This window comes from Manacus vitellinus, unplaced genomic scaffold (assembly GCF_001715985.3).
Source record: "Manacus vitellinus isolate BGI_N305 unplaced genomic scaffold, ASM171598v3 scaffold_56_pilon, whole genome shotgun sequence".
NCBI lineage: Eukaryota > Metazoa > Chordata > Aves > Passeriformes > Pipridae > Manacus > Manacus vitellinus.
Window position 1 is genome coordinate 1,291,350 of NW_021940660.1, and position 16,408 is coordinate 1,307,757.

The 16,408-nt window shown below is 42.0% G+C and overlaps 2 protein-coding genes across 5 annotated transcripts in view; both read right to left on the reverse strand.

Moving 5' to 3' along the window:
* The window catches only part of LOC103756229 (pancreatic alpha-amylase), a 6,298-nt gene extending 2,853 nt beyond the window's left edge, over positions 1 to 3,445 (reverse strand). The window contains exons 1-3 of the mRNA XM_029963223.1: positions 3,275 to 3,445; positions 2,601 to 2,747; positions 2,184 to 2,400 (exon numbers count right to left, since the gene is read on the reverse strand). Of these exons, the coding sequence (XP_029819083.1) occupies positions 2,184 to 2,400; positions 2,601 to 2,747; positions 3,275 to 3,445 (535 nt within the window). The remainder of the gene's footprint in view (positions 1 to 2,183; positions 2,401 to 2,600; positions 2,748 to 3,274) is intronic.
* A 2,223-nt stretch (positions 3,446 to 5,668) lies between these two features.
* On the reverse strand, positions 5,669 to 15,989 carry LOC103756228 (pancreatic alpha-amylase). 4 transcript variants are annotated; one of them, XM_018081734.2, is made up of 12 exons: positions 15,785 to 15,989; positions 14,490 to 14,547; positions 13,538 to 13,753; positions 11,878 to 12,024; positions 10,390 to 10,587; positions 8,954 to 9,184; positions 7,912 to 8,045; positions 7,702 to 7,824; positions 7,518 to 7,617; positions 7,194 to 7,315; positions 6,957 to 7,082; positions 5,669 to 6,358 (listed from the first exon to the last, which is right to left on the reverse strand). In XM_018081734.2, exons 3-12 carry the CDS (start codon positions 13,718 to 13,720, stop codon positions 6,169 to 6,171), a joined length of 1,554 nt encoding a protein of 517 aa, XP_017937223.2. In that variant the 5' UTR covers positions 13,721 to 13,753; positions 14,490 to 14,547; positions 15,785 to 15,989; the 3' UTR covers positions 5,669 to 6,168. The 4 variants fall into 4 exon arrangements, with proteins under 4 accessions (XP_017937223.2, XP_017937224.2, XP_008920507.3 ...); XM_018081735.2 differs by lacking the exon at positions 15,785 to 15,989 and adding an exon at positions 15,683 to 15,729; XM_008922259.3 differs by lacking the exon at positions 14,490 to 14,547.
* Between the last annotated feature and the right edge of the window lie 419 nt (positions 15,990 to 16,408).

Genomic DNA, 16,408 nt, shown 5'->3' on the forward strand with positions numbered 1-16,408 from the left:
GAGAAGAGAAGAAGAGAAGAGAAGAAGAGAAGATTATATCTGTGTATTATCAAATGAGGTGGAGAGGGGTGGTGGTTTGACTGGGTAGTGTGGTACTTCAGCATGATGTAAATGCTATGGGACAAGGGACGTAGAATGTGCTGGTTTTGGCGAGACACAGTTAATTTTCTTCAAAGTAGTTGGTATGGGGCTGTGTTTTGGATTTGTGCTGAAAACAGGGGTGATGACTCTGTGCAAGCGCTGCTCAGCAATTACTAAAACTAAACTCCTGTGTTAAGACTTTTTCTGTTCCTCACACCACACAACCAGCGAGTAGGCTGGAGACCCACAAGGAGCTTGGAGGGGACACAGCCAGGACAGCTGACCCTAACTGATCAAAGGGATATTCTATGCTCAGCAGATAAAGAAGAAGGGGATGATGGTGGGAAGAAGAACGGGATGATGTTTGGAGGGAAGGCATTTTTCTTCCCAGGTCACCCTTACACATGATGGAGCCCTACTCTTCTGGAGGCAGTCAAACATCTGTCTTCCCATGGGAAGTGGTGAATAAATTCTTGTTTTGATTTGCTTGCACACGTAGCTTTTGCTTAACCTATTAAACTGTCTTTATCTCAACCCATGAGTTTTCTCAGTTTTACTCTTCTGATTCTCTCCCCTGTAAGCAAGCAGCTGTGTGGTGTTTAGTTGCTGACTGGGTTAAACCACATCAGTCCTTTTTGGTGCCAAATGTGGGGCTCAAAGGTTTTGAAATAACAAGTTTGATTGGAATGTGCTAGATGGAATTTATAGCTGTTATTGCTCTTTGGCTATTAATTGGCAGGCTCCTGTGCTTGCACAGGACTCACTTGTGTATTAGAGTCTAGAGCTCATTAGTGGCTGCTTTTTGCCTTCACTGCTGGCTGTTCCACTGTGCTGCTGATCACCTCACTCTGGGAACATTTGGATTTTGGCAGTGGAGATGCTCCTGGGCTGGCAGGTGGCCAGCACACTGCTGCTGTTTCTGTGCTGCTGTACCAGACAGGCTGGAACTTCAGAGTGAACTCAAGTCAAAGGGATTGTGACCTGTGGATGGATCCACAGTGGAGCAGGTACATCTCAAAGTGTCTGTGGCCATGGCTATGTCTGTGCCACAGCAGTGTCCCTCTGAAGGGATTGGGGCCCAAGGACACGACTGTGCTGCAGCAGGTACACCTTGAAGCATCAGTGGCTGTGCATGAGCACATGCTGGAGCACCTCAAAGTGTTTGGCCATGGACAAGCCCACGACAGAGCAGGAACACCCCTGGAGGGACTGCAGCCAGGGCTAAGGCCGTGTTGGCAGGCTCTAAAGGAACAGTGGCTGTGGGTAAGGCCACACTGGAGCAGGTGTATCCCTGAAGACTCTGTGGCCCATGGATAGGACCATGCTGGAACAGGTGCCCCTCAAAGTGACTGTAGCTGTGGATAAGTCTGTGCCACAGCAGGTGTCCTCCTGAAGAGACTGTGGCTCATAGACAAGGCTCCTTCTGCAGCAGGTAGAGCCCTGAGGGATTGTAGTCTGTGGATAAGTCCAAGGCAGAGCAGGGATAAGGGGAGGAATTCATTGCAATGTTAAACACAATGGTCTGGTCCAAAGGGACTGGGGTGGAGATTGAAATGGAAATACCTTTAAACTGTTGTAACCCAGGATTTCAGATGCATGTTACAGAAACACATATTACAGATGCATATTACAGATGCACATTAGGAGCCACCTGAACCAGTGAAGGGCAAGCCTTACATGAAGCAGTGCCAGTGCAGAAATATCATAGTATATTGCTGCAAAGTGGCCAAAGAGCTTGAGAAAGAACTGCTACACATTCCAACTACAAAAACCAGTAAGTTGCTCAACCAGGGCACCACCTTGCACTGCTCTCAGTTTTTCAAGGGGGCTCCTTATCATGATCAGCTGAGCTTATAAGCTATAAGAATGAGGTTGTGGGCTGAGCTGAGTACACTGGGCTCAGTTCAGGGGAAAACTTCCACACACAGGTTCTTGATTTCTCACTACTCATAATATTTTGCACCACTAGTACCTATGGTTACAACCTCATTCATTTGTCAAGTGACTAAGCACAGATTTTGTGAAAAACTACACCCTTTGTTTCATCTTACTGTGGAGTTTACACAACATGTTTAAAAAAAAAAAAGAAAAATAATCAAAACTTTTGCCAGAGGAAGTTACCTGATATATATCACCATAATTTTCAATTTCTCCACTTCCACTGTGACATTTGCCATCATTGAAATCCCAGCCAGAGTATGGTACAGCTGGAAAATCTCTGTTTCCAGCATTAAAATAGCTTCCACAGGTAGAATGGGTGCCCGAGCCACCCGCAGCTCCACACATGTGGTTGACGACAGCATCCACATAAATACGAACCTGGAAAAGCAATGTGAGCATTTCACTATGTTTTGTAGTGATTGTGAAGTGATAGCCTCAACTTTACTACTTCACTATTGACTTTTTTCCACTTCAGTTTCTTCTCAGTATATGTTTCCTTAGAGGAAAGCAGCAGTACCTTCCCTCAGCTGATACAGCACTTCTTGCCATATCAGATACAGATTTTTCAAGGCACTTACTCCAACATTGTTGCATCTGGTCACCATGTCTCTGAACTCATCTTCATTTCCTGACCGAGTGCAGAGCTTGTAGCTAATGGGCTGGTACCTTTCCCACCAAGGTCTGTTTGGGTTAGTAATGACAATATTTTCATTTGGAGGTGAAACCTGTAGATGAAATTATATACTTTGATAAGAAATCAATTGGTTTTATTTTGACGTTTTAAGGGCAAAACCTGCATTCAGCATCTCTACCCTCAGAGGCAGGCTAGCACCCAACCCAGCCTCTCCCACAGCATAAGCCCAAGTCTGAGAGATATCTGTCTTGTACACTGGCAAGAAAGAGGTTTTATTTTTTTTCTGTGGGTTGCCCAGATCCAGCATGGGCCTGCTTTCAAGGGCATGTGCACGGGAAGGCTGAAGCCATAGGAAGTATTTGTAACTGGAGTGGTGACAGCCTTAGACAAGCCAAACCTCAATGCTTATGCACTTCCCTCAGAACAAGGGAAGAGCCTTACTTAGCTTTCAGGGGAAGCCTTTCAGAGGAAGGCATGCCCCTTTGTAACTGACCTGCTAGAGATACAAAATCATTGGCCCTCTCCAACAGCAAAGTTACTTGGAGATGGCTGTTTCCATCTCAGGGATTTTGATTTATTAATTAAATGCTACAAATGCCATTTTCCTACTACTCTTACCTGAACACCTCCAAATCCATTAGGAGCTAAATAGCGTTCACACTCCAGAGCAATATCCGCCCAGCGCCATTCAAAGAGATGTACAATAGATGTCCTCTTAGAGAGGGTGTTGGGGTTGTACTGCCCCCAGCAAAACCCCACAGCTGCAAGGAGGAGGAGGAGGACTTGCATGGTGCTATCTACTGAAGGCACTCTAGTCTCTCCACAGGCTATTTATGTTCCTGCAAGATGACAAAGTTCCTACCACAGCTGTCAAAATTCACAAGGATCAATGCTATCAGTTATTATTTAGCTAGCTAGATCAATGCTATCAGTTATTATTTAGCTAGCTAGCTCAATATCATTCCTTCGGTTGGTTTTCCTCCTGGATTGCCCAACAGCTGAAGATAAAATACCTTTTCACAGTGATTATACACTATCATAAACTAAGCAGTCCGTGAGCAGTGTACCCAAATCCAGAACTGCACTCTTTCATGTAAACAGAAATACTTTATCAAAAGTATTCCAAAACATAACACACAGACCCTGAAAGGGGTCTTTGGAAGGTAAAAGGAGGGAGAAGTGACTGAAAGATGAAAACCTAACAGCACTAGGAGAATGACTGAGTTCATCTAATCCTGACAGCTGGACACCTCTGAATGCTGGCAGAGTTCAAACCAGGGTACCTGATCAGCCACTCTCAGTCAATTACAGCTCTATCGGACAACAGGCTGTGGATCTTCCCCAGGTGAATCACATTGGTAACTAGAAACTGATGCCTTTTCAGGCCTGAAGCATTTCTCTAGTGTCACTGCCCAGTCTCTGCTAGGAACTGTTATCAGTTTTCTTCACACAGCTGGTTGTGCAGAATAGCTGTCGCTGTACCTGACTGAAAGTCATCCAAGCTGTGTTTCTTTCTCCAGCAGAAACTTTGCATAAGGTTTCATCTCATTTTAAATGACCATTGATTCATCTGAGCCAAGGAACTCAACCCAAAATCAGATGTAAATATTGCAGATGAGTGTTAGCTGACTGACATAAAACAGAATCTGAAAGCCAGAGCTGTTGTCCAAGTCCCTTTTGGCTTTTCCTACAGTCTTCTCCTTTGAAAAAAAAAACTACTGACTTTAGCTCATAAGATGCCTTCAGGTCTTCATACAGAACTGACTTATAAAATCAAGGTCTTAGCAACAATTCTCCATGAACAAGCTTGAGTCATACCAACACCACTCTGAAAGAATACAAAGACCATAAAATTTCTGACATTTGATGAATATCTGTGACAAAAAAAAAGTTAGAAAAAAGGTCACATCTACTCCAGAAGAAAAGAAACATCAGTACATCAGTGCACTTTGTACCCAAACTACCTCTAGTGTGTTCTTTCTGAAACTAGCCATGCCAATATGTCACATGCATCCTTCTCTTTCCCAGAATTTGTCTTCAAGGACAAAACACAGAAGCATTTGTCCCATTTGTCCACCTGTTCATTTTCATGTCACAGACCTTATTAAAAGCCTCTTTTCCCACTACTATAATGAAATAGTAAATTACTGCAAATAACCTTGCCTACTCACTAACAGCAAGGAACCAGTGAGCGATTGCACTTTGTGATTACCAACTCAGTGAGAACAGACCCCCTCATCCCTCAATATTACTGAAAGCAACCAAATGTGCCTCAGGTTAATTTTTACATCATCATTCCCTGTGGGGTTCCATTGATGAGATGGCATGTCACTGCATGACTTTCAGCTTCCAGTGGCATGCATTTTCCACTGAAAAATATGCTGCTGTCAGCCAAGAAGAGTAAGGACCCATCCTTGCTAGCCTGATGCAATGGATGGCAAACCCACTGGGAAAGAGGACTGAGAGCCCTCACATGACAGGCTGTGCAGGCTGTGACTGACTGTCCAAGGGTGTTGCAAGGAATGCTAATTTAACACACAAACTCTTTGTGTGTAAGTGGTTTAGTTGAGTGCATTAGCTGATAATGTAACTGTTTATCCCAGAGTTAATTAAAAAGGGTGATTATCTCCTTGGTTTAGCCAGACCAGCATTGGGAAGAATGTAGACATGGCTCAGTACAAAAGAGGTTACACAAAATTAAAAACTAACAGAAGTTTTTTTGCAGGTAGCAATGGGCTTTAGCTGGTTTCAACCCACATATTCCTTTTCCATGACTAGGAATGCCCACCATCCTATTGGTGATTGTATTATAGGCAGCAGTAACGGAGATCAAGTCAATTTTGGGGTAACTGTGGAAGAACTAAGTTTTTTACTTGTACAGGCACAAGGTGACTGTGAACCAGGTAATAAGACGGGCTTGACTGATGCCAAAGGCTGGAATAAACAACTGGCACAGGCCAGCTTCCTCTGACCCAGACCCCATGTTTGGTTTGTCACAAAAAAGGGACAGACTTGATTTGAATGCCATTTTTTATTCACTAGATACAGAGAATGTACAGATCAACAGAGGAAACAGATTTTCAACTGAGTTATCATTTGGAAGCAACTTGAATTGTGCCATGTTTCAGCACAAAAGTGTCTTCTCTTGGTTTTTGGACATCCTGTCAATTCCTAGTCCCACTTGCCCCTAAAGAGAACCACACTACTTCCACTCATGGACAGAGCAGCACCATTTTAAATTAAGTAATTTCAATTTTCTCCTTTCACTTTGTATGAGTATTTTAACTGAATAAAGCACGCTTAAAAATGCAAACAGGTGTACAGCACCACTCCCAGATGTGCGCTGGCACCACTAGCTCCTGTTTCTGTAGAGCAGCGGCTCACTATTTCATTAGTATTAACTAATAGACTTTGCTCTACCTTGGTTCATTTAGTGCTGGACATTTGGCCCACCTGTATGTTCTCAGCAAAAATACAGAAGAGAAGAAACAACAGGTGCACAACAGATCTGGCTACAATTTAGCATCAACGTGAATGGCAATGAATGGGTCTTCGTCCTCATTACCAACCAGGAAATTTGCCATGCCATCAGCAGCAACGTGAACTTCACCTGCTGTACAATGGTCACCATTCTTTTGCCCAGAAATGACATCGCAGTAAGTGCCAGCAGGCAGACCAGTCTGCAGAGTTACATTCAAAGACCTTTGGAAAAGATTGAAATGCAGTAAGGATTACGTGGACTCTAAAATGCTCTGCAACTCATATTGGAAACCTTCTCAGATGTTAGGTAATTCTGGAGTTATCCTGTAGCACTTCTCTGGACACTGCAAAATCTGTACAACCACTACATCCTTCAAATTGCTTATCACCACAACCTGCTTCTAATTATTACAGGCCTGACACACTCTCTTTCTCTTATCATCTCATTATTGCATAAAAGATTGCAATACAGTTTTTAAAATTGTCACTTTTAGACCACATTCCTGAGTTTACAAGTTCCCTCATTTCTATAAGTTCAGACTTTGCTGGCTGACCCTGATCAACGACCCAGCCAACTTCAGAACTGGGAAACAGCGAGATCAGAGTACAAGGCCTAACTGCCAAGAGTGAAGAGTGTTCCAGGTAGAGTGGAGAATGATAAGTTTAAATTGTTAGAAAAAGACACAGAGGATGCATCTGTTCCAAAGATCTGCTGGACCCAGCAACACCCTAAAAGCTTTCACTATTACCTAGATTTTTAAAATAAATAATAAATTATTTATAAAAATAATAAATTATGATTTATTCCTCTCTTACTTACCAGTCATCATTATTGAAAATGATGAAGCCTTTATTACCACGGCCAAAAGCTATTTGATTGCTGCCATTGTCCCACCAGTTGGAGAAAGGTTCACCGTCCACCACGTTACGGAAAATAACCATGTTCCTGAAAATACAAGGAACGGCTGTCACTGCAGCTGCAAGAGCTCTAAAGCCATGAGGAACATGAAGCAAAAGCAACTGCTTTCACTCAGTTTTTTCTCCCACAGTGTCCTACTTTATCTGACGCCAGCGATGTTCACAAACCCAGTCGTTGCCACAGGTAGTGTCCTCATTGATTGTCACAGGCTTTATTGAGCCATCCGAGTTACTTGGGGGTCCAACCCAGTCATTGATGTCCTGTAATTCAGAAGTTTATAACTTCTTACTGAAAATGCAAAGAGCCTCTTGGGAGAGAAAAGCTAGATGGAGCATCAAATTTTCACCAGCTAGATCATGGCCCAGTGAAATCCCTTAACACACTGAAATGCGCTGGACTACTTCTAGGGCCCTGCTCTGGTCCTTATCCACCACAAATGCATCGTCAGCATTGCAGGCTTACCTTTCCATCAACAAAATATCTTGGCCAGCGGAAACTTGACATCACACGTGTGAACCCATACGGATGGGCCAGCATGAAACCAACTGCCATTTTATAGAGCCTGTTGGTTGGACAAAGCAAGTCATGAGACGTGCAAAGAGAAACAGACAGACAAAACAGCACCCAGACAAGAGCAATCTCTTACCTGGCATCCCAGAAGGTCAGAATAGCAGATCCACCGGCCCCATGCCCCCGCTGGTTGTCATGATTGTCCACAAAGACCAGGGCTCTGTCAGAAGGCACAAAGCCCCAGCCTTCTCCCCAGTTCCTAGCCAAAAACACAAAGAGCTGAAGTTACCCTGTCAACTGTTGTATCCAGTGTAGCCCAGATAAACAGCAGCACCTCCATCCTTACTTTAGGTAGGCCATCTTTTCTCCGTTCCACTTGCGGATCACTGTCCCCAGCTTTGCACCGTATTTGAACTCTGTCACTCGGCCATTTCCAAAGTATTCACTGCCTTTGATCGGCTCTCCACCCAGGTCAATTACCTGGGACAGGAAAGACATGGTACTGCTTTCTACTTAAAAACCAAACAAGTAAAAGGCATTCCCTTTAACATTGGTTTAAGGAACAGGTAATACTCGAGCTAATTATATTTTTTGGCCTTCCTGCAAAATTGTATTTAAAGCTATTTTCCCCTTTTACCTCAACCTAGCTGTGAACTTGTTTTCCATCTCCATCCTATGTCTCCTTATGCTGATTGATCACTAATACATAATTAATGCTTGGGCTGTATCAACTTTATATTTAGTTTAGTCACCAATGTCTCTGCTTCCAGCAGTTTGGCAGCCTCATTTCGTTCTGTAGCTAAACACTGTTTCATTATTGGCCCTAGTGCTTCCAGGCCCGATACTGATCTAATAAAATGTGTCTATCAACTTTAGCTTCTGCTGACTGAAACCAGCAACTACCTGCTTCTTAGGTCTTGTTCAGATTCATTATTCAAATACAAAGCACAAATTCAGAACATCAAGCAACACTAGTTATGGCATTGGAAAACAAAGTTTCAGACTGTAGACACCAGTTACATCTTCTGTTACAATTTATTATCCAGAATTTAAAATTCAGGAAGTGAAATCTGTTTTTTCAGACCAACAGATTTTTTACACTAACTTCAATGCAGTAAATTTCATCTCAAGTGAAATTTCCAGGTGAAAATTCCAGAAGATCCAAAACATCTGGGGCATTCTGCACGCCAATTACCATTTATGGGCAGATTAGATATTTGCAAATTATGGTGATTAAATCTTGATGATGATTTCTATAAATCTTCAATCTGAAAGGTGCTTGGGTTCAGTCAAGCAAAGCGTTGCTTTCTGTGTATGAATGAGTCCATACTGTGCCTACAAAAAAATGCATTTGTTCAGTAAAATTTTTAAAAAAAAATAAAGATTACCTCCTGGTAAATGAAAGGTTTAGTTCCTTCAGGAAACCATGTAGTATTTAAATCTTTCAGCTTGTCTAAAATCGCCTTCACATCCCCAGGCCACATGTGCTTGGCAGCATCAATTCGGAAGCCTGCTACGCCAATGTCAATGAGATGGTTCATGTACTCAGCCACCTTCGAGCGCACATAGTCCTTCTCCAGGGCCAGATCCAGAAGGCTGACCAAGCGGCAGTCCCGGACCTGGACAAAAATTCTGAAATGAAGCATTTTTCCCCTAATAAACTAAACATAGTGTTCTGCATACATTTTGAATTTTCTTGCCTACGTTACAATGCCAAATAAAGCATTCACTAGCCTTTGTAAACCAACCATATCTTTGCCTTGGACGGGTACCTTGAACAGTCATCTACACAGAAGGAGCATTAAGAAATCTGCATTCACCCAATTTACGCATTTGCAGGTGCTGAAGAATTATATTATATTACATTTATAATTAGCTTTTTAAATGCAAGTATAAGGCATTTTACTCAGTACAGTCATTTCTTCTCTGATATATGAAAGACTTCTAGAAATTATATTCCTAAATATTTTCAAAATCTCAAGTTCCTTTAGCCTTCTAAAACATTAAACTGTAATTTCCTGTAAATACAAAATGATGGGCACTGATTTTCATCAAAAGAATACTTTAAACAGACACTGAATATACTGAGATGCTTTTTCCAAGAACACTCATTATGGGTTTCCATGGCTATGCACATCTTCCTGGAGAGAGTAAGGTGCATTAGTCTGTCTTGCAAACTGAACTAAAGAACAGTTCCTTTAGAACTTCTTCTGTCATTTCTCCAAAACCCCTTTCCCCTCAACTTAGATTCAGGAAAGATCAAAGGCATTTGAAAGACATAAGACATTATTCAAGAAAAGTAGGTATTTATTTTTAGAAGATAATTTTTTATTCTTTGGTAGTTATAAAGTCCTGACCTCAAAATCTAACACAGAGGAATAGATAAACTCCTAGGAAATATCTGATCAGAAGGTCAATTTTCAAGATTTTGGCATTACTATTTTCCTTTAAAAAATCCTAATCTCTCTTTTCTGAAATTGAGACCAAAGAAAACTTCCAATTACAATAAAAGGCAAAAAATAACTCTAATTTTTTTTTAACACAAAACTCCCACACAAGGTAATTGCTAAATAGACTTTATGAGCTTTAAATTGTCTTTATAAAGTACCTAAGCATATTAGTCTAAATCTGAAACCGAGCCATTGTCTCAAATAGAGCTATCCCTTTAAGAAGTGGTGTTCCTGATAGCAACACTAACATCTATTATTAATCTGGATGGTTTTCTATGAGGCATTTTGTTTTAAAAAATGTCTGACTGTAAATGAGAGCAGAGAAACCACAGCACAGGAACAGACGTACATGAAAATCATAGTTCTAGGTTTACCTGAGATATATCATGATAATTCTCAATGTCTCCACTTCTAGATTTACATTTACCATCATTAAAGTCCCAGTCAGAATATGGCACAGCTGGAAAATCTTCAGTCTTTGCATTGAAATAGCTTCCACAAGTGGCATGGTCACCAGCACCAGCATTAGCTCCACACATATGGTTGATTACTGCATCCACATAAATATATACCTAGAGAATAATATTCATATAACAATTTGAGAAAGCTACTTCCCACAGCATCACTAATTAATGTTCTCTCTCCCACACCTCCTGCCTCATCCCCCTATATAGGCTTGATTGCTTCACCCAATATTTTATTCAAATTATTTTTCTTTTATTAGCATACAGCAACGGTGATACAGCATGCAGCCCTACAAACAAGCAGATAACATTGTATTCATTTTTTAAAATGGTAGAAAGGAGGATCCTGGAAACTACTGACCTGTCAGTGTCACCTCTGTGTCTGGGAAGATCATGGAACAGATCAGAAAATCATAGAATGGTTTGGGTTGGAAGGGACCTAAAAATTACCTAGTTCCAACCTTGGCCATGTGCAGGTAGACCTTCCACTAGAGCAGGGTGCTCAGAGGCCCATCCAGCCTGGATCCTCCTAGAAACTGTGCTAAAGCACATGAAGGACAAGAAGGTGATTTAAGACAAGGAGCACAGCTTCACCCAAGTCCTGTCTGCGTAACCTAGTGGCCTTCTATGATGGAGTGACTGCATCAGTGGACAAGGCAAGGGTTACAGATGTCATTAATCTGTACTTCTGTAAGGCCATTGACACCATCTCCCACAACATCCTTCTCTCCAGATTGGAGAGATTGGATTTGATGGGTGGGCTGTTCAGTGGATGAGGAATTGGTTGGATGGTCGTATCCAGAGGGTAGTGGCCAACAGCTCAGAGTGTCAGTGGAAATTGGTGACATGTGGTGTCCCTCAGGAATCTGTACTGGGACCAGCGTTATTTAGTGTCTTCATCAATGACACAGATGAAGGGATCGAGTGCACCCTCAGCAAGTCTGCAGATGACACCAAGCTGAGTGGTACAGTAGACACACCTGAGGGATGAGATGCCATTCAGAGGGACCTGGACAAACTTTAGAAGTGGGGCCATGGGGACTCTCATGAGGTTCAACAAGGCCAAGTGCAAGTTTAGACTAAATATAGGAAGCTTTTTCACAATGAGGGTGGTAAAACACTGGCACAGGTTGCCCAAAGAGGTGGTAGATTCCCCATCTCTGGAAACATTCAAGGTCAGATTGAATGGGGCTCTGAGGAACCTGATCTAGTTGACGATGTCCCTGCTTATTGGAGGGGGGGTCAGACTAGGATGATCTTTTAAGGTCCCTTCCAAACAAAACTATTCCACAAAAAACCCCACCATCTTCACTCCAGTGCTACCATGTCTTCCCTTCCAAATTACTGCTTGTCTATATCCTTGCATTGTTAACACCAGAAGATTTTCAAAGCACTTACTCCAACATTGTTGCACCTGGTCACCATGTCTCTAAATTCAGTTTCATTTCCAGATCGTGCGCACAGCTTGTAGCTGACAGGCTGGTATCTTTCCCACCATGGCTGCTTGGGGTCAGTAACAATAACATTTTCATTTGGAGGTGAAATCTGTGAATAAAACAATGGCACTTGGTAACAGGATACTGATAGTGGTTAATTTGTTTGCCCATGTTAGAGAAAGAACATAACCCATATAGATACTCACTATCCTCTGCTTACACTGAAAATAAAAGACTTAGACCTGGCTTTCAGCAGGTAGAAAAATACTATAAAAATTACGTCCATGGACATAGTGTCCTAATAGCTTTTGTAACTGCAGGCCTCAAAGATAAAAAAAAAATATCTGAAATCAAAGAATTAGGTCAGCAGATATAGGATCAGGAAGGAACTGACTGCATAACAACTGATGTAATATCCTGCTCTTAAAACTGATCCAACTTCCCATTTTTGTAATGTTTTGGATAAAAGCATTCTTGACGTAATTTTTGCAAGTTTCCAGGTGAGTTATACCTCTTCCAAAATTTTACAGACTCTCTTCAGGATACTTTTTAGGCAACAAGCTTTTGCTGCTACCTCTAAGTCCTCTGAGCACAACCACTTGATCCCACCACTTCTCAGAAAGATCCCTAGGTTGCAGCCTACTTAGCTGCCACAGCTTTGTGACCATCTCAGCAAGCCATCATCTGAAAATCTTTCTTTCTGAGACACTGTCAAAGAATGGCTTAAAAAGATATATAGGCATATACCACAGTCTGAAAAATCAGTTTAAAAATCAATCAGGTCTGTGTGTCTGGAAAGAAGATTGCAAAGAAAAGCTGTTTTTATCTGAATATTATGGGAGAGTTCTTACTCAGGCCAGCTTGCAAACTTCTGGGCTACAAGAGACAGGCAGGCTTCTCACCAATTTTTCCTGAGCAATCTGACATGCAAACTGAAGTAGCTTAATAAGTGTCTGTTCTCCAGCCACACTACACCACCCATCTGACAGTACTGGTTCTACAGGAACATGTCTCTGTTGTTCAGACAGAACAGACTCACATAAGCACACCCCCACCAGAACCTGTGTTCAGTTCATTTCTGCCTGCTCACACCAGGTTCCTACAAAGAAGGGTCTCTTAATGGCTTACTGTGACACTTTGCTTAACAGAGAGAAACTTGCCAGTTTGGGTGAACACAAATAGCAGCCTTTCATACTTAATTATTTAAACCTTCAGCACTTTGTTATTCTGAGAGCCATTTTTTCAGTCATAGTTCTATTTTATGTTTATCTAGCTCTTAAGAGCTTCCCTCGATTTAAATAATATCAAGCAGATAAACATAGGTTACTCTTTACAGCAGTAAAAAAAAAAAGATTTAGCCAACAATATGCAATTCTAATTCATCTAAATGTAATAGCACAGAATGCAAAATGTGCACTTTGGAACAATGAAATAAAGTCATGCTTTCTCAATGATAGCTGAAGAATATATCTGTCAGCATTTACTACTTCCATTACCAATTTCTATTTTTCTTTCTCACTACCTGTCCTTTGAACATTTTGAACAAAATTGAACATTTTCTCTGAAAAACAAATTATCATCCATGTAGCAATTTTACTACCTACTGATAGGAACAGACATACCTGAACTCCTCCAAATCCATTAGGAGCTAAATAGCGTTCACACTCCAGAGCAATATCCTCCCAGCGCCATTCAAAGAGATGCACAATAGATGTCCTCTTAGAAAGGGTGTGGGGGTTGTACTGCCCCCAGCAAAACCCTACAATTAACAGAAGAAAATAGATACCCATCCTGCGCTCTGTCATCAGCTGCGCTCTTCCTACTACCTATTTATGTTCCTGCAAGAGGGTAAAGTACACATTAGAAAATACACATTTAAAAGTAAATGCCCACCTCTGGCACTATATTTAACTTGATTGCCATTTTGTATGAGAACTGGATTCTATCTATGCTATATCAACCTCCCATTCTTACAGTAACTTTGTTTTCCTGAAGGTACAACTAAGATGTTGATAGGCTGTCTCCCGTAAGTTGTATTTTTATTAGTATAAAGCCAAAAACGACCCCAAAAGGCAAAAGAGTTGTTATATAAACTAAAATGGATATTTTGTTTCTCATTTTAATCCCTAATATTTTACATTCCTATTTATCCTTGAGAGGCATCTTTTTTTCAAAATGGCGTTACTATGACTTGCACATATTTAGACAAGACCTTGGAGAAGCAGAATATTTCTTATTGTGAGTTGTCACAAACCCCCACATATTTTGGAGGTCTAACATGGGTGTCTGTCATTCATGATATTCATGACACCTGCCATCCAAACAACTACCCTAACCTTGGAAGATCTCTCAGACACAGAAATTATTATAGCGACTCAAAACCAGAAATGCTCATGTCTAATCTCTGTACACTTGTACAATTTCTGTGGAGATACTATCCTTCCAAAGGACACAAGGCAATGGCAGACATTAGAAGTGCTGTGAAGCTCCCTAATCAAGAAATCTTCTCAGGGCCAAGGTACAGAGTTCTGCATACGAAGGAGCTTTCCAGAGGAGGAAAATCAGCTGCATTACCTTCTGATGAGCTAGGCTAGGAACTCTATTTCCCAATTCATATCCTATTTGTATTTACCTGTGGACAAACACAGAAGACAAGCTTTATATTTAAATTGCCTCTCCTTTTTCTCACCTAAAGAGATACAGTCTGTAACAAACCAGAAGTTAAACAACTATCAAGGTTTGCATTACTCTATTTAGGATCTTGTTTCACACTCTTCATGTTTAGAAGTTGATTGTTACTTTCCTCTTAGGAGCTGTTTATTATAAAAAGCTACCTTAACACAGAAACAACACAGGGCAAAGAGGGAATAGGGAGATTCCTCGGTGTTGTTATAGGGAACACCAAACACTTCACGGAAGGTTTAAACATGAACACAAGGGCTTTCAAGGTTTGCTACATGAAGGAAATCAGTGCCTTTCCTGATTCAATATACATTTGCGAATGCACTGCTGAAAACTCCAACCTGCTATGATACAGATACCCAGGCCAAAGTTTATATCAAATCTTCCATGACTTCCACAAAATGATCCTCATTTTTGTTTCAAGGAAATGATAATTCATATCCATCAGGCAATAGAGCTGCACTCTTTGGAGCAAATTCAAGCACAAAATACATCAGTTTATATATAGTACAGAATCTGCTTTCCAGAGCCTGTTGCTATCAGCTGTCACTATTCTTCACAAGTAGATAGAGTTATTTAGAATCAATAGTTTGGTATATTTAGCTTGCTTTTCTTCTTGTGAACAAAATAATTTTAATGAAATTATTTACTTGTAGATCTTTGGTAAAGTATACAGATAAATTTCAGCCACTAGCAGTTGTTGTGTGCATCCATTTTCATGAAAAAATGCTTCTTTGCCCTGATAGGAAGAACACACATTAACAGAAAACGAGCTAAGAAGGTTTGATTTTCTCTGATGAGAGAAGCCATTTATCAGACTGGCAAATTTTACTTACAGCAGTAAGTACATAAAGCAGTAAATTACACAAAGCAGTAAGACTAATGTACTTTGACCCAACCAGCTCCAAGGCCTAACGCTTGAAGACCCAATGTTGTTTTTCATTTCTTTGAAATAGATACATGGTTGTTCTAACTTCAGTACAAGTAATGATAAGAGAATGAGGATGTTGAAAGCCCCACCACATTCTGATGGCTCTGGCTTCACAACGCTTTTGAAACTTAAAAACTAATAGGTCTGTATTCACCTATGGAAGAGAGCACAACTGACTGGACTTCAGAGAACATGCGAGAAAACTGTCTCTGAAGAGCACTACTGCTGTCTTGGACAGCATGAGATCTCAGGTCACCTTGTCTTCTGGGTTGGTCTGTGCTGTGAAGCTCAGCTGCAATCTCCAACACGCCAGCAGCAGCATTTACATTTGCGAGAGGTCTGACGCAGGTCTGCTGAAGCTGTTACAGGATAGCAAAGCAGTGCCCCTGTCACTTCGAGTGGCTCCCCACAGGACTCCCCTCCCCAGCTCGGTGTTTCGCACAGGCGAACCAATCCCCGCTTCGGCCGCTCCTCCAGGGCCCGGCAGGGCAGCGCCGCCGGCCGCGAGTGCGCCGGGCCAGGCCCCCTTGCTCCCCGAGCTCCCCCGGCCGCGCACACCCCGAGAGGAGCGGCGGAGCCCCGGGACCCCGTACGTACGTGCTGGGCCGGCCCCAGTCCCGCACCCGCAGCACCGCCCCTTCCGCCGGGACCGAGCCGGGCCCGCACAACTGCGCCAGAGCCCGGGGAAGAGCCGAGCCCGCCTCCGTATACCCGTCTCTGCTGGGGATCGCTATTTGGGATTTCGTTCGTTTGCTTTTCTTTCCCCTGGAATGCTAGTTTTGTTGGCCACTGGTTTCCTAAAGTAGCTTGCCTTGCTACTGTTCCTGTTGTAGGCCAAACACTGCAGCTCCTACCGAACTAGCAGCTCCTGGCAGAAGGT